The sequence below is a fragment of the Odontomachus brunneus genome, unplaced genomic scaffold, assembly GCF_010583005.1.
Source record: "Odontomachus brunneus isolate Ranch 3 - 2012 unplaced genomic scaffold, Obru_v1 Obru_scaffold_018, whole genome shotgun sequence".
In the NCBI taxonomy this organism is placed as follows: Eukaryota; Metazoa; Arthropoda; class Insecta; order Hymenoptera; family Formicidae; genus Odontomachus; species Odontomachus brunneus.
The window spans coordinates 1,276,145-1,294,974 of NW_022639468.1; the positions used below are offsets into that span (position 1 = coordinate 1,276,145).

The 18,830-nt window shown below is 35.3% G+C and overlaps 2 protein-coding genes across 7 annotated transcripts in view; one reads left to right on the forward strand and one right to left on the reverse strand.

Moving 5' to 3' along the window:
- LOC116841785 (UBX domain-containing protein 1) overlaps positions 1 to 18,830 on the forward strand; it is a 62,500-nt gene that overhangs the window by 25,319 nt on the left and 18,351 nt on the right. The window lies entirely within an intron of this gene.
- The window catches only part of LOC116841783 (ATP-binding cassette sub-family G member 1), a 37,801-nt gene continuing 21,447 nt past the window's right edge, over positions 2,477 to 18,830 (reverse strand). For 3 of the 5 annotated variants that reach the window (XM_032810137.1, XM_032810139.1, XM_032810134.1), the window contains 10 exons: positions 12,832 to 12,949; positions 10,208 to 10,397; positions 9,672 to 9,817; positions 7,269 to 7,507; positions 6,404 to 6,703; positions 5,655 to 5,818; positions 5,283 to 5,451; positions 5,112 to 5,212; positions 4,632 to 4,973; positions 4,390 to 4,548 (listed from right to left, as the gene is read on the reverse strand). In XM_032810137.1, coding sequence (XP_032666028.1) covers positions 4,390 to 4,548; positions 4,632 to 4,973; positions 5,112 to 5,212; positions 5,283 to 5,451; positions 5,655 to 5,818; positions 6,404 to 6,703; positions 7,269 to 7,507; positions 9,672 to 9,817; positions 10,208 to 10,397; positions 12,832 to 12,949 — 1,928 coding nt within the window. Of the gene's footprint in view, positions 4,549 to 4,631; positions 4,974 to 5,111; positions 5,213 to 5,282; positions 5,452 to 5,654; positions 5,819 to 6,403; positions 6,704 to 7,268; positions 7,508 to 9,671; positions 9,818 to 10,207; positions 10,398 to 12,831; positions 12,950 to 18,830 lie in introns of all 5 variants that reach the window. The other 2 variants (XM_032810135.1, XM_032810136.1) reach the window with 2 other exon arrangements.

Here is an 18,830-nt window from a genome sequence, read left to right on the forward strand (position 1 = left end):
AAGTAATATAATTGCTTTAACATTCATAACATTCCGCAAAAACTGCGAATACGTCTGCATTTAATAGGCAATAATTATACAGTAATCATAGAAATAATAATTTCTACATATTACGTAGCACGTATGATGTAACATGATAACTAAAGACAAAATAGGAATTTCTTTTTTACAGAAATTTGTATTTGCAACAATTAACGCTATTATATCTCAACTGCTGTATCAGGTTACTGAGGTATTATGCAGCCATTTTATTTACACAATCGCTCTTATAAGAAATCTTGAGCTAGAAAAAAATAGATGACTGTGAGAGCAATATGTAATTTTCAATTATAACATTTCAAATGGTCGTTAATGCAACAATCGATATTACAAAGAAATTTAGTATATAAGTACTATAAATATAAGATTTTTCTGTGTGCATAATTAATAATAATAATTATTATTATTAAGTTATGTTGAGTTATGATGAATGCCGATAATTTTTTTGATATTTTATTTTCATCACACGTGCACGCACATATGCATACGTATTCACACAGTAAATAAACACATAGAAAAAATGTAAAATAGAGATAAAAATTATATAGTAAAAATGAAAGGAATTTATAATCATATGCCCAGTAAACAAATTGAGCATAGACTGCGCGCAGATTGGCAGCAAATTTGATCAAAAACCCATAGCAAAACCATAGCCATCTGTGTCTACATTAGACTACGGTTTTGGCGACAGATTTTGCTGTCGGACAATTGGTGCCAAATTTGCAGCAAAAACTGCGCAAAGCTTGCAGCGCAGCAGGTCTGCGCGGTTTCTGCCGCCAATCTGCCGTCAAATCGCTACAAACTCTGCACGGTTTTTGCTGCAAATCTGCAACAATTATCCGACAACAAGCTCTGCCGTATATATGGCGGTAATTTGGCAGTAAGATTTGATATAACAGATCCTGCATTAAATTTGTTATCTATTTGCCATCAAAAGTTGATAACAAGCTCTGCTCGAAAGCTGTTCGCACAGGTTTGGCTATCTGGGTGAAGTATTGAAATAAAAAATGGTAAAAGTCAGCTTCTTCTCTAATTTAAATTGACATAACAGACAAACAGCTGCTCTGTGTCTCTCTCTATCTGTAATGCCAACTCAAATTAGAAAAACAAAAATTAAGTTATAACTTTGCTCTCAACGGCTCATATATCATACGATTATAACGCACAAGCGTTAATTGTTTATGAGTTGCTCTTTGAACCATAACTTTTTATTCTCTTATATTCAGGAAATAAATTTATTTAATAAATAATTTTGAGTATACTTATCTAAAAATCTAAAGATAATCGTTGATTTCAGAATGAATAATATGTATATGGCAAGATTGATAATCTAATATGTAAATAAATTATTTCATATAAAAATAAATATGTTTAAAAATATGTGGACACGCGCATATTATAAATTGTTTTTTCAAACTTAATTTTCATCAACTAATTCTCTCTAAGAAGGAATTAAAAATTGAAAAATTTATTGTTTCTGTATTTATTTTTATTGCCTTAAATGCAAAGAATTATTTTCTTATCAGGTTCATTCAACTTGATACTGATACATTGATACTGATACATTGTCAAGGGATATCCATACTTAATGAATATAACTCAAAACCATGATAACGTCACTCTACTATTGTATATGTAGAGTGATTACGAGATAGCAAAATTTATACCATAAAGTCCACTCTTGTAATGAAGTAGCACACTTTATATATATATATATATATTTTTTTTTTTTTTTACGAAAATTTGTTTGCATCTGTAATATATCTGTATCCCCCCTCTTTTTCTCTTAATAAATGGCTCTAAGTATCATTAGAACGATTGCCCGAAAGAGAGAAAGAGAGAACGCTAGGTCCTCTTAATAATATTGTATTAAAAAGTATCGAAATATTATAACAAAAATGTAATCAATTTTTATTTGCAACACTGCACTGTCCGTTCTTCAACACTAGTAAAGTATCGTGGTAAAAGTGTATTGATAGAGAAGTAAATTTTAAAAAAATAGGTATTCACGGAATTTTATGTAATAGCAACCATTGAAATTGTTTAATATTATCCAAGATTAATGTTAATAAAATTCATAACATATATTAAAATTACGACCGTATCTCGTTAAACGCAACATTCACCCGATTTTTTTAGAATAAGTTACTTAGTTATGCATATTGTATTTTTTAATAGTGTTTTAATATTTTAGTTTAGATGGCATTTTAATTTTACATTTTTATATTCTTATATGTTAAAAAGTAATAGCTTTAATATAATTTCTCCAGTTTTGATATATGTTTACTTCTCCTGGAGTTTTATTTGCTTCTGCACTTGTATATTGGTATTTTTAAAAGTCTACTTAGTCTGCTTAAAGATTTACTAAATTCTTCTTACTAAATCGTAAGAAAAGATGAAGGAAAAGAAATAATAATTTATTAATTGAAACTTATCATTAGACGTATTACGAAAAGCATATTTTATTCGTATCATACATGCAGTATAAATTGTAGCAACGATTATGTCAAACTAGTACAGGTATATACATCTCGATGCAATTTCATATTTTACAAAAGTATGCCTATTAGTAGCCGATTATGCATTTGACTTATTCTTCACTGTTCGTTTTATTTAAGTTATTACATACATATATGACAGAGAGTAAGTTGTATCGGCTATTGGCGATCGCATCGAGCGCGAGTCTCTCATTAGATATTAAGCAGAAACATAATACGCGTCGACGTGATCGCCAAGTGGAACTTACCCGTCGTAATTGTTGTCGTTCTTTTGAACGCCAAAATTATATTAGTACAAAATTATATTTGTAGTAAAAATTCGTCGAGTGTCATTAAGAAAAATATACATGAGCAACGTTATGATTTAAAACCGATCAACTTTGGTGAATCGTGAGAACGATCGTGAAATTCATATTAAAGTGCCATTTTCCAGTTGCACATATTTTCAAAAGTTCTGTACTCTCTGAGGTGTAACGACTCATTATTAAAAAAATTAATTATTAAACTCTCATTATTAAAGATCACTCATTATTAAAGATTGGAAGTTTACGCTTGATTCGAACGGCACTCTTATTTTCTGCATATATGAAAAATCGTCGTTACGAAAAATGATCATTTACGAAAGTAACGCGTTTTTTCTTGGAAAAATACACGTCTATTAAGATGATCCATTTGATCCTTCTACTTGAGGAAATACAATGTTCACATCGATTCACGCACATTAAAAATATGATACAATTACACGATAACGCACGCAGTAGTAATTCACCCATAATATTCGTGATAGTCGTAAGCTCTTACGAGAGCGCACAAACGCTCGTCTCGACATTATGTATCAGGACCGCCCTACTTTGTAAAATGTGTTAGCAACATTGGTCTTCCATGTATAATTAATCTGGCAAGATAGACTCGTGCGCTCGCAAATCTGGACTTCAAACATATCTGAAGCGCACAAGCATTCGCATTTGTTTTATCTAATCTTTTGTTTTTTTTTTTTGCATCATTAAGCTCACAGCCATTGGTGGATAAAATAAAGTGGTCACTCGTGAAACACATCATCAATTAAAAACTCGTATTCATCCACAAAAGTAGATATGATCGAGAGTGATCGGTGAAAGTCCTCCAGCCTTCCAAAGATCACGATCGATGCTTTCGCTTCACTCTTACGTTGTGCGATAATTGTGTCGCATGATGTACGCTCCGACTTAGTCAACGATAGATCCAAGATAGACGCGCGTATTTGGTTGCATTCTGACGAAAGTATTACTGACGTATAATAGGAAAGAAAATATACAGAATATAAAGAAAAATACCCTGAACAAATAACGTTCCTTCGTAACGGATTACGACGGATTCGTAAATTACGCGGATGTTACAATCGTAACTACCAGCCGTCGTCGTGTGTAGATGTGTGTATGTAGTATGTGTATATGTGTATGTACGTTGTGTATGTATTACTAAACTAAAGATAAATAAGTTACATTAGTGTTATTCCTACCAACTAAACTCAGCAACCCTAAGCACGAAGGAGAATAAATCATACTTTGTGGTACATTCGAGACGTACAGTACCCCTTCGACAGAAAATATTTAATCTTTCGCGAGGGTGCTCGCCAAGAAATGCCACGAAAATCCACTGTTTGCACAAATAGCTTTTGTTCTGTTGCCGCTGCGATACGCTGTAACTCGAATCCCCGTCGTTGTATAACTATCATATCGAGATTACCGATTATACATGCATACGTGTCCGTCGTTGCTAATATCGTAACTATTTCTATCGAGAACGCAACACCATAATACCACATTCATACGCAACCTTCTCATCGCACTTAAAAAACACTCCACTAGACGATCTATCGGGCGTTCTTGATTTTCCAACGGAGGAAGAGATACGCAGCGATTCGTAGCACGACGAATATCAACAGGAGGGCGAGAATGTCGAGAGTGAAGTCAGCGTTGAGCATGTCAAGCTCCTCCAACGTCGTTTGCGGATCTTTAAAGTGGCAGTACACCTGGAAACACGCCGGATATGTAAATCCAACAATCGATCGACCCAAATTCGACAACAAGATTCTGAATGTCGTGTCGATTTTACCTGGGAACATTTCAATTTCTGCCGACCGAAGCCGTAAACGGTCAAAGCGGTTCCTTCGAAACCATATCTGATGTAGCTGACATAAGTAATCCATCGTAGATAGACCGGAATCGCGTCAAAGCTGACGAAGAACCCTGAGAAGAGGAGGAACGGCACCGACATCACCGGCGCCAGGAACACGCCGTTCTGCACGTTCATCGCGGCACCGACGACGAGGCCGACTGATTGCGCGACGAAAGAGATTAGTAGACATATGGCCAAGAACATGGAGAATCGTGTAAGGTCTGCCGGTTGACTAGTGAGGAAGTACACGATGGAAAGATATATGAGACAAAATATCGTCTGGAAATAAGAAGACAACGTGTAAATCAATCTTGCTTGCTTCGGCAACGTACCGCGGGTGAACTCCAATCTATACAACATGGACTTCGTATTCGTCAGCTATATTTTCTTCTTTTTCTTTTAATCTAAACATTTTACCTGGAATGGTATGTCTGAAATGGTTATTGCGAGGTAATACGACTTCAAAGAGTACCATCTGTTGAAGTTCTCCTTCAAGAGTACAGGCAGTTCCAGTGGGACTAAAAACAAGACAGATTTACATACCACGTGAAATGCGAGGTTGATATACATCAAAGTCAGACTACTTACAGGATAAAATAGTGATTGTCATGGAAGTATACATAAGAAACAGCATGTTGAAGAATAGGAATCCCAGATTACTAAGTACTTTGGCGCCATCGTTTCCGATGTCATAGTATAATGCGCTGATCAAAAATGCTACTAAAAGGTGAGCGAAGAACCGTAGCCACATAAGAGTCTGCGAAATTACATATCACGAATAAGTTTTACAGAATTTAAGAAGCGCAAAAGTAAGAAAGGAGGTAAGAAAATATCTACCACATAATATCTATCGCATAGTATCTAGGAATAAAAGAATATTCAGTCGACACGCGCTGAGAATACGAATTTGTTGAATTTACGACTGTCGAGGGAAGTCTGTCGGCTCTTTTAAACACCCACCCAATCTCTACGACTGAAGAGGAAAGCACGTCTCAGGATGATGTAGAATTGCATCCATTCGGATGTAGGATACCTCTCTGGCGCCACTGCGATAGAATCCTCGAGCAGTGCCACGTTGACGTTGTCCTTCTTATCCGTGTCAACGGGTATCGCAACGTCCATCACTAAAATGTTAATCGCCCGTTAGTTCCTTCGCTATGTCGTTATGCGTATCTTTGCGAATACCTAATGCGTCAGCATAAATTTCATGTAACAAAACGTTCGTGCGACAGAAGCAAACAGGTATTGTTTGAATGAAGTGGGAAAAAGTGAGCGCCAACAATTACGTTACGCGTCACCGCGAGAAATGGTACGCTTTAACCCAGATAAACGTATATATTTTGGCTTTTATATTGTCTGCTTAGTGACTACTGCAAGTACGTAAAAGTGTGTCATGCAACATGAATTTTATCAATACATGAAAGAAGTCATCTGATGCCATGGAAATTGCTGCTTATTTTGCTGGGAAGAGAACGCAATTGGTCCAAAATTATTATAGTAATAGATAAATATTCTTATTAGAATTATGGCGCGATAAGCGGGATGTAGTAGTTTTATCTCTTAAAATAAGCATATTTTAAACACGTTGTGCTAATATTACAATAACATCACAAAATACACATTAAATGTCTACATGCTACGTTCATCATGTTTGTCTATCTAAAGAGCGGCTTGATACACATCATTATTGTGTCACATTAGACACGTAATACCTTGTTTAGCGATGTCATTTGTGGCATAGTCGGATATGAGTTTCCCATTGCTAATATCGGTCGGCTTGTTCTCCGGATACTTGTCTTCTAGATTACTCACGTCGTTCTTATCTTTCATCTTCGCCTTCTCTATACCGTCTGTGCTTTTTAGGATACCGGTTGCAGCGGTGGAATTGTTCAATCCATCCTTCAGTTCAGGAAACGACTGTCCCTCGCGAATATTATATTTGCCATTGTTTATAGAATTTACCAAATTCTTGATGTTGTCGCCGTACTCGCCGCATGATACTTCAATGACTGAAAAGCAAATCGAGGAATTCTGTGATGGTAACAACAGAAGACGGGAATATTTCAATTCATTGCTAATACAATTTTGACGACAATGTAGTTTTTTCGAGTTTAACTATTAATTTAATTATTTTCTGTATATCGATATGGAAGAAAAAAGTATTTATACATAATATTATCTTCTCTAACATTTTTCGTCTCAGCACAACATATCCTATTATATAGAAAAAGTATTGTAATAAAATTTATGTTAAAATTATATTCTTTTTTACAAAAAAATTCCTTTTTACAATGTGTGTCTTTTGTAAAGTTAGACTAATGAAATCGTAGTATTAAGTACTATAAAAATATAGTTAATTTGACGATTTACTAAATATACGATATAAAAAATATTCAAATAATTGTAATAATTATATAGTAAAAAGCAAACATGCATAATGTATAATATTTTTAAACAAATATATATATAAAATATAATATTATTATATAATAATTTCGATTATAATTTTTACTACAATATTTCTTCTCTATATAGATATTAGCATTAAAGAAAAAGCCATTTGACAAAACTTACTAAACGACGCCGGGTTATGATAACTTGGGCAATTAAGACCAATTGTCCTTAAGAACGGCACCAGTTGCGATGTAACGCCCTGGTAGACGCATTGACCTTCAGCTAAAGTGTATAGAGAATCGAACATCTCGAAAAGCCTCGCGCTCGGCTGGTGAATAGTACAGACTATTGTTCTGCCACCACGTGCAAGAGTCTTCAATAACGAGATACATTGGAAGCAAGATGAGGAGTCCAGGCCGCTGTAAACCAACCGGATAACACCAATTAGTATTGCCGCACGGTCATGCTTAAATCTCCTCGTTTTTCTCCCGTTGACCCTTATGCAAGTATGAAACGAAAGTTCGTAGCAGGAAAGAGAAAAGGTTATTGCAGCACGTCTCCGTCAAAAACACGACTGTATCACAATTTCACGTGATCCCTTCGTAATCGCACGGAAAATGTTAGATTGAGGAACATTTTTGTTATCTGTAATTGATATCCGTGAATTGATAGGTACACGATGGAAAGTTGAAAAGACCCTGAGTAACGACAAGATTTAAACCGGCGCTAATTCGTCGGTGTTTTCTTTTTGGAAGCAAGTCCCCGGCGTAAGTTATAACGGCCACTAGTCGAACCGGTTGTGCTGATCATCTTTGATGTTGTATCCCGGCATAAGGAACTATTAAAACTTTTTTACTTTAAGGAACTTAAAAACCTTCTAGAACCGGTTGGGAACAAGAAATGATTCTGCGGAAACGTTTGATATGTATCAAGGTGCAAGATTTTCAACTATTAACATATCTCGCGACGCAAATGCGGAATCTTTTTTGCGTCATTTTTATGGTTAGAGAAAAACCGACTATATCAGATCATCTAGCGAAATAGTCGCGTTGAAAGATCACAGTACAATCTATGGCAATAATGCATTCGACATCTACACAATACTCATGTAAAAATCCGACGTATAGTGAAAGTGTCTGGCGAGAAGAAAAAAGTTTCAAAAACGGGACATTGATCATTTACTTTCACCGGCATTATGTGCTCTCTTATGTTCTGTCTCAAGAGACTAAGTGAAATGTCCCAGACATTTCTTCAGAGCTTTTATATCCAATCTGCTTGAAGTTCAAGGGTGTATAGAGATCTGATATAATACATTAAAATGTAAATAAATGTACTGGTGTCCCAAATTCGTTTCCGCAACGTTCGTCGAAACGTAGAACGGATTGAGATGAACATAAAATACCGTTTTGTAATATTTGCAATAAATCTCGAGGTATTATTTAATTAAAGAAGATTAATAAATGATCACATGCGATATGATAAATAAACTATAATACCGCCATATACTTATACATTAGATAAAATTGAACAAAAAAAGTCCTTTGCCATTTTGCAAATAACGACATCGATTTTTGAATATTAATTAAAGAAGATTTGTGCATTATTGCGCACAATTATGTAACAATTTTCTTTCATTAATAACTAAAAATCTATGTGGTTATCTGCAAAATGATATAGGACTTTTCACTTGTTCAATTTGACGTAATGTACAAGCACACAACAGCACACATCGCCACTAGAGCTCATCTGCTATCGTGTCAATCTTCTTTAATTAATATCTCGAAATACGTTCTACGTGCCCACGAACGTTGCGAAGACGAATCTAGGACACTCTGTATATATTTCGATACAATTGAAAATACAAAGTTCAGTAATTGAAGTAGCCCTAATAACTTGATTGATTTTGCATAATGAGACTGCTACTTATAACAGATTATTGTCAAAGTAAAATTTGCAATACCGATTTCACAAAGTCACAACTCCGGCACGTGATAGACACATGAAAGCTGCGAAGAGAAACTCTGTGCGGGACGCGTGACGTTTGCTAAAACCTGCAAAATTCGCGCATTTCCGCGATCCTGACAAGCGCGGCAAGTTCATTCTGCTGACATTGGCCGTGCCGACATTCGATCGGGGAATTTACATAAAGGCGGGATAAAGTTTCTTTCACAGAAGCATCGATCAACGAAAGCGAAAGGTATCGATGATAACGTTTGAGTCGTTTTACCAAAGCCTTTGCAATAGAACACGAATATTTTATAATATTTTACAATATTTTACGATATTTTAGATATGTTCTTCCTTTTTATGCATTCCTTTTCACTACTATTAACAATACCTTATTCAGTTCACAAAATGTCGTTTATCCCGAAATCACGAAATAATTATATGCTGGCGAGTGGCGATAAAGAGTGATTTAACAATAACATATCCCGATTACAACATCAATTGCGCAATCAGTAATATTTCTAATATTTTTATACAATGCTAATATTTCAGAACTATAAAAATGATCTATAGACGATTTACTAGTGTGATGATAATAATTTACAATTATTAACTCGTGCGAAATATGAAACTCACCTAGTCGGCTCGTCGAAAAACATTATAGGGGGGTTGTTGACTAACTCAAGAGCGATGGAGAGCCTCTTCTTTTGACCACCACTCAGGTTCGAGGTCATTGTATAGCGGTGCTCAGACAGACCGAGAGTCTCAAGGATTTCTTGAATCTGAAATAGAAAATGTCAATGAATCATTAGCAATAGATTAATTACAGCTTTTTAATTTATTAATTGATATTCTTCTGCTTGACAATAAATGTATTGTGTTGTACGAATAGAAAAAGAAAAAGATACGCGAACTGCGCGTATCTTTTATCATTTTTACCGCGAATCCCGCGATATAAATGATAATTAACTCTACAATTTTGAGTAAAATTTTGTTGAACGAACGATATATTACCCGATATAGTAACGATATAGTAACTATACTGCGAGAATACGATAAAAACTTTTACCATGAACGTATAAAACTATTTCGCAAATGTAATCTCATGTCAAATGTTACATTTTGTCTCAAATCTTTTAAGACCAACTAATCTGATAAGAGAGTCAACTTACCACTTCTTCTTTCTCCACTTTATTGACGTGTGAACCAAGCTTAAGATTCGCTGCAACCTTCATAGCTTCTGTCACCGTTAGATTCGCATGAAGTTGATTATCCTGCATGATGTAGCAGGAAAGCTTCCTGAAGGCACTAAGGTCTCTTTCGTGGTCATTTATCGTGATTATGCCTTCCATTCCTGACGTCCTGATAAGAAATTTCTAATGAATAGGTTGCAAAAATGTCTCATAATCTCGTACGTGCAAATACTGAATCACAAAATTGATGTCTAAGTGTTCCTCTTTGTTTGCAATTTATCTAAGATTGGAGATATTTCATGTCAAAAGGAATAATAAATCGCTAACGAGCTATCGTGGCCAATCATGAATATTCCATCAAAAATTTTTCGATATAGAACGTGATACAGTCGTTAATATATAAAATTTTCAACATCGCGTACATGAGAAGAACACAATGTCAGATTGTTCGCGAACGCGTTCTCAATCGCGGATGAGTACCGTGATGCCGCGCATACTAATACTGCGATTATCCGTGAAACCGGTTTGGAAAACGCGATGGAAAAGAAGTGAGCAAGCGAAGCGTAGCAACTTTTACGTATACATCACAAGTAATTCTATGTCACGCAAACCGCGAACGCTTCAGAATCGTGTCATCGCGAAACAATCAAACAAACTAAACTTGAGATCTGAAAACATATGATCCCATAAAAGATAGTTGGAGAATATTGTATTAAGAAAAATTGTAAATCGCCGCGTTTATGTTTCGCGACTATGTTGTAGTCGCTTTTGCACCTAGGCCTTTATTCTAACTCTCTTTTGTCGACACAAACGCCTCTAAATGTGACTTACAAGCATACTTAGAGGCACCTTTGTTGATAAAAGAGAATTTAAAAGAGAATTTAAAAGTTACAAAATTTAGATACAATAGGATCTTATTAAACTATCAAAATTGAGAGTCATTACCGAGAAATTTGCGCAATAATAATATTCATTATTATTATTTGTTCTTATTTATCATATTATTAATTATGTTATTATTATATAAATCTATCAGCATTGACTCTTATGATTAAATCGTTCTGCAATCGACTATATATTGTATATACACGTAATTTCTTTTATCACTAAATTATACACAGAATGTCCATTTTGAATAGCATTTGATGTCAAAACTTGAATGCCGTGAAAGAGCCAATTTACCACCTGCAATTACAGAAATTGTTACTTGCGACAGCGCAGTTCATGACGATGTAAAGCAGTCCCGTCGTTATATCGGCTAATTAGCAATAGAATTTGCTGAAAAATCAAAGTGTCAGGAACCGGTTCGAGATGTGGCCTCGAAGCATTCCTCGCTGAGAAACGTCAATTTGCGACATCTATGTGCCCTTGTACGATTTAAAGACGAAGACGGTGAGAATGAAACTCGTTGCAACGGCTGGTCTTACAATCTCCATAAAATAGAGCAAAAATGGGAATACGTCTTCACAGCATATTATTTTTTTATGATGCTCAGACAAAGAAATTTAAATACGGATTGTTTCGTCAAGCAGAACGCTTTGACGCAGTGAACCGATCGAGGAAGCATGTCGAAGTAGAAAGTCTGCATCACGAGTTTAGGGAACGATCATTCGATTTGAAATAATCCTGAAGTACAATATCCTTAAGTTATAATATCGTATAGTTAAATTGCACGTCTATGATAACGATCGCGACATGTGAATATTTCTATCTTATCACGAGGATATGCCTCTTATTATCACCTTAACCTTCATTTAGCTATCGGCGGTCGTTGTTCCTGCTGCAGAGTAGTTTCGTAATGACGAAACGCGAAGAAAGCGAGACTGTGTCTTTTGGAGGAAAGTGAGATCGTGGTATGGCGAAGAAAGCGAAACGGACCGTCCCGATAAAAACTGAAAGTGCGTGCGAGGTCATGGCAGATTATACGGACGAAATCTTCCCCCACGTGGTCGCGTGCTCATGACGACACCGTACAGGCAATATACAGACATGATTATGCGAGATCTCAAGTCCAGGAAAGTGCCGCGCGAATTTTGAGGATTACGTTCTCGTTTTCGTCTCGTAAGGAAGAAAGGGAAATGCAAAGACAAATGTTCCACAAGTAAATTTCTGTCCATCGTTTTCCTAATGTATGTCACACATTTGAATTTATCCACATATGAGTGACAAACGCAGGTTTCTCACATCTGTCACTTGATATCTCAATAATTTCGCGTGAATCTCAAAGAAAGCAAGTAGAGCTTCGACGAGTCTAATGTAATCCCGATTTTGCCCGCTTATATATTTCAGACATGAATAAGTGCCACTTAGAACAACGCGATTAAATTGTAATTTTGTTTTTGACGAAAACAAGATGTGGAAATGTAATTAAAATAATTACGCCTGTGGTGATAGGTAAATGAGTCATACAATATAACGAGAATGACAAAGGTTGCGCACATCTCTTTTAATCTCACGATTAATTTATGCGAGTTTGTATTTTATCCGAACACGAGTGTATGAGAAACGCGTGCTTACATGTGCTTTTCTCTTATTGTACTTCTTGTACTAACAACGCGCGATAACTGTATCGCCAAGTGTACAAATTCCGCGCGTTGACTCACTTGTATCCGGTGAGGATGTTCAGCAATGTGGACTTTCCCGCGCCAGAAGGGCCCATAATAGCCGTCAACTCGCTGGATCTCAGTCTGCCGCTGACGGATTTGAGGATTGTCTTCACATCTGAAAGTAGGACGGAGTCGTTAAACTCATTTGTGTGTGAGAAGTAAAAGGGAATTTTTCACTTGTGTTACTTAATTCTAGTATCGCAAATATTACATTTCACCTGAAGAACCTTTTTAACATAAAGATAAAATTATATTTGATTTAGTTTCTAAAAATTATATATATATATATAATTTTTAGAAACTAAATCAAATATAATTTTATTTTTATGTTAAAAAGGTTCTTCAGGTGAAATGTAATATTTGCGAAAAGGCGAATATATGCCAATTATTTTTAACGAATACTGGTTATTAAGAAAAAACGCGCGCAAATGTTTACGTGCGACAATACGAGTATAATAAAGTTCAAAAGCGAAATATTTTTTATCTATTTTATTGTTACTGGCTGACGAGACGCGTATCTATGGATTAATATAGACGTATAGATTAAAATAGATATTTTATAACCGATACATTGCGCGAATATATACGTGAACATTATGGGAATAAACTTGCACGTGCGTTAGATAATAATTAGCAATTGGTTGTTAACAATGTGTTGTTTAATGATACTCGACGAGCGCTCGTTGATTGGCTGCAATTAAAAAGTCGTAATTTAGATGAGGATTGAATCTTTATTGGCGGTCGTACCAACCGTCGTACCAAGATTGCACGAGCACAATCTGCGTTTTACGTGACATCAGAGCTACTAATATTGCATACGTTAGCAATACATAATACGAGATATCGGCAAAAAAAAACAGTAGGACAAAGTCTACGAGAAACAAGCTCGCATACTACATCATCACGCTCGTATGTAGTGATTCGTTCAAGTCTTGTGTGATTCATAAATAACTACAAAATCGGAAAACAATTTAACTAACGAGTTTGCTGCAACCTAGGAAGCTAAATTGTTGAATAATATCATTTGAAGCTCAGTTATTGCATTTCGTTCAAAATATATCGCAATAATAAGAAAAGCAATCAGAAAACGAACTAAATACACGTATGATCTATACTTTGTCCGTATAATTAGAGAAGGATAGGTTTGACTTTAGAATTTTTTATTTGTCCTAGTTTTTCGACGTTAGAGAAATATCATTTTGTATGTTTTATTACGCATATTAACTGATCAGGAAGTATCGAATTAAGCAATTAATTAGAGACTTTTTTCTTTTGATAATTTTTAATCGAATATTAATTCCTAATTAAGTCACATTACAATATATATTGTACCAAAGAAAAATATTTTTTATTGGGATATTTAGAAACAAAGATCTTATATGGCTAGTGTAAAATGTAAAATATCGTCGATAAAATATCTGTTTACTCTATCCGTGCGTTACAAAATGCGTCCAAAACATCTCATTTGCTCGGAATGACTAATCAGGACTTTAACTTCGATGAAATTTCGTCCAAATGGTGCAGTTTAGTTACTCTGTTTCTAGTATCCAAAAAACATACACAGCTGAAACAAGTCGTTTTATAAAACAACGCCAAACATAATCTTTTTAATGTCGGAATATGTATAAAATATTTCACATTTAAACGAGCGTATCGAAGCAAAAAATAATTTACAAAGTCAAAAGGAGAGATACGCCGATATCTAAGTAAGTTGGCGCACGCTGTTGGCGATACCTACTCCACATTATAGCGTAGTGAATCCGATTGTCTTATTAAGGTCAAAAGTCGTATATCTTGACCTCTTGATTTTATACCGTGTCTCGATTTCACTAGCAGGGAGAGAAATGTCGTACTCGTTTCAAAATCATACGCAATTCTTGAATGCCACTTTAGTAATCAAAGTCTCCTTAAGCGCATGGGGACGTTTAATCATATTATCTATTCGCTTGTTTACCAGCACCGCCATTGTTGTTTAAGCACGGAGAAAAAACAAGACAACGAACGTGTCAACGCATTGTTAACTCACGAGACACCACATCTACACTGAGAGAAAAATTATCTTAAAATCAACAAATATTTCCTTGGTGGGTGCCATTAACATATTTACTTAAATCTATATTCTTTTTACTTAAATCAAATATTGTTTACTTTATTTAAATAAATAATATTTGATTTAAGTAAAGAGAATGTAGATTTAAGTAAATATGTTAATGGCACCCACCAAGGAAATATTTGTTGATTTTAAGATAATTTTTCTCTCAGTATAATCTCTCACGTAACGAATCGTACAAGTGATGAAACAATGGATTTTGCACAACAAAATGACAGAACGACGTACTGACCGATTTAGAAATCTTATTGCATCCATTATGAACTCAAATGAACTGAAAACAGAAATTTACTCAAAAATTTATATCAATTATAGATGAAAATACGTCGTTCGCTTTTGTAACAAACCGAAATCGCTGCTGGGGGATTTCGCGATCCCATAAAAAATTTCTCAGGGAATTTTTAGTTTATTGGCGATTGATATATGCGTTGACAAGTCATCGCATGGGAGGTGTTAATTATTCTCGTCCGTTTTTGATGTCCAACTAATTAAGCATTTCGTATGAAAGTGAAACGGTGAAGTAATCGACTTTAAGCAACAGTTCGCATTACATCCACGTATGAACGTTTCACGTTAGTGCTATTTTGCCGAGACAGCAACGTTGCGTGTGCACGTAAAGTGGCAATTTAACATTCCCTGACGAAGATAAATACTGTCGGTGTCACGTACGCCATTCATGAGAGTACTACTGAGTCGTCATATGCGCAAATATTTGAGAGCCGAACGGCAAGGAGCTGTAATAAAATAGTTCTTAATTCCGATTCAAGGTAAACCGCTTTTAATTCACTCTACACTTCACCGACACATATGAGCGTTCTATGACATACGGATCATCTAATGGAGCAAATTACATAGACATATCTCTTAATATTCAATATCATCCATCTTACATGTCATTAATTACTGGCAGATAAACATCTATATTGAAATGAGATATTATTAAGGAAGAAGGAAGTAGGGAATTGTATGTTTTCCTGTTTTCCAAAACCGTCGTATTCTTTAAATTACGTGACAGTCTTTAGACCATACGTCAAAATATTTATTTTTGCAAAACTAAGTTATTATTTTTTGAGAGCCACGATATCATATCCGTTGCCATTTAAGTTAAATGTCACGCGCTTGATTTTACCTTAATTAAATAACAGACACAAACATTTTCATTTCCGATGTAGCTTCTACAAAGGTCTCTTCATGTAATCAATAGGAAGTTGATCGCGGTTTCTGAAATATCCTGTATGTCCATGCTGGAATGAGTTGACGGATCATTTACTGCTTCTTAAGATAGTTTATCTACTCACTGCTTGAGTAGCATGCACAATATTATGCTCGCGACTATTAACGGCCATAACACATTGATATTATATAATTACTTTTCTAGGAGCTAGTGTTGTCTCGCACATATGAGACAACATTACGCGCGATACGCAAATATCACATACCGTAAATTACTGCAAACCTAATCTGCCGTTCAGAGATTTATTGTGTTGCTCGTAAATAACCCAAATAATAAGGTTTAATGCTAATTAAGTAGAAACATTGTATCGTAAAAGTCGCCATATATTTGTGTTAACGATTCGTAAGTAATATACTAACAAGTAAGTCTAAACCTCGTACGGTGATTTGTTACTACGTTGACTGACTGTACACAACACTTCTGAATGTGATTGCGTGTATGTGTAGATGCTGTATCCAGTGTGCAAGTACTGTTATCGCTCGCGCGAGAGAACGAGCGGTTTGTTTAAAGAAAAAGGAACGTTTACAAAGTGCACGTTCTGTTGACCCGATCTTTGTTTCTCGAAAAGTGAACAGAGAAAGCAATGACCTGCGCACACAGCGCTGACGATTGCTTTGTCAATGCCAAAGAGCTCTATATGAGATCAGTGTGATTAAAAATAAATGCCTTATGCGCTCGTGTAAAGATACGTGACTACTTCTTAGGCATGCAGTCACGTCGTAAACTTGAGAAGTAGAAATAAGAAGCTTGTGACTCATACCTAACGAAGATCGACTGCTATAAATAATATAGGTCAGCAGTGGTTTCAAATATGGTTTCTGATGTATTACTATTTTGATCTTTTTATTTTCGTTACTTGCTGTGTTCTACATTATTACATGACGTTGACCTTCTAAAATAATATCGTACAAAGATAGAAAATGTCTCCTCCCCCTCATTTCAAAGTAGTTTTATACGTATCAAATATTCTATTTATTCAATTATTCAAGTTAATCTCTATCATATCGGCGATTGAACTAAAAATTGAAATTAGACCAATTAATAAATTTTATTTTTTAGAAGAACGATTGTGTACTTTTGAATCTCTCCCGGTTATATCGCTCGACTCTCTCATATAATTTTAAGGTATAATCATGCTTTTGTCACAGTCGAAAGATCCAAAGTATCCACGAAGCAATATTCATACAACTATAATAATATCCACACGCCACTAATTTCACCATCACATGTAACCAGTTGTTCACGTGTATGGAATGTAATGTTGCAGACCATGCATGAATGACGCGTTAAGTCGGGTTCTAAATTTGTACAGGCAGAGGAAAAGAGAGGCGAATCAATTGTTTGTTAATTTCGCGCGTGGAAGAGGCTATGTACTGAATTACGCAAACTGCAAGTTGTAAAAATGGTTGCTTGCTGCGATACCCACGATAACTTTCCGCGCGTTTAGATTACTCCGATTGCTCGTGCTAAGTGCATGAGGTGTGCGCGTCCGATATGTACGCGGGTACACCTTTATTTGCATATACTCGTGTATACGCGTAAATAAACGAGCAGCAAGAGAGAACGAGAAACGAAGAGTCGGATGGACGCAAAGGCATGTAGGCACGACGGATGCAGACGGGTCTCAAAATCTTACGGCAACCTATTTATCTTCAAGAGGCCGCCAGACTTTCTTCATTTTATTTTGCAACCGTCCGAACGCCCGCATAATAATGCTTCACGTTATATTGGTGTGGCCGCGGCATAATCTTGCGAATGGCCAGCCGACTGTACACTGAGAAAAAATGTTTGGTATTTGTGACTATAATTACATAGAGAAATAATTATTATAAATTATGGTCGAGAAAATTAAATTTTTTACTAAATTCTCTTATAATATTAGTGATAATAACTTTATATACATATTATTATATTACAATTTTTATGTTATTATATACATACTACAATTTTTTCATTAGAATAATCAAAAAATATGATCGAAGCCAAAAGTAATATTATAATTTTAGTCAGAGCAACTATTTTTTTCCCTCAGTGTAATAACGCCGTCAAACGACAATCACCTTGAATAATCTCGATAATTTCTAATAATTTGGGGGAATCTCAGTTGAGTAGTTGTTCCTCAACAAGTTGTTCTTCCTTATTGACTCCACTGTAGGTCTCTCGAGAAAGTTGCGATTGTCGTATAAAGAGCTTTTTTCTTCCGTCGCGAAGTTGTATTTCAAAGCATTGAAACAGAACATTATTTTCTTCCTTTTTTTTAATACAAATTTCGCAAATGAAGAGTATCGTGAATTCTTGAAGAATGTTATTTTTTTAGATTCGACTAAAGAGCTTCGGAGATAAAGACAAACGAGTATTGAAATGGATTCGGAGAGAACGTATTACACCCTTAGTTCGTCGTTATTTATATACATTACTGATAAACATGTAATGATTACAATAAGAACGAGACCCAAGAGCAGTAGGAATACACGATAAGCACACAGTCTCGCGCTCGATTCATCGTATCGTGCCTTGCCGAGAAAGAGTTTCCACGTTGAGAAAATGAAATGGGTTGATCCAACTAAAATTATAGTTATTTTTGGCTCTCTAAACAAATTTTTTATAATAAAGTGATAGTAGTAATATGTATATAAGGTTATTATCGCTAAC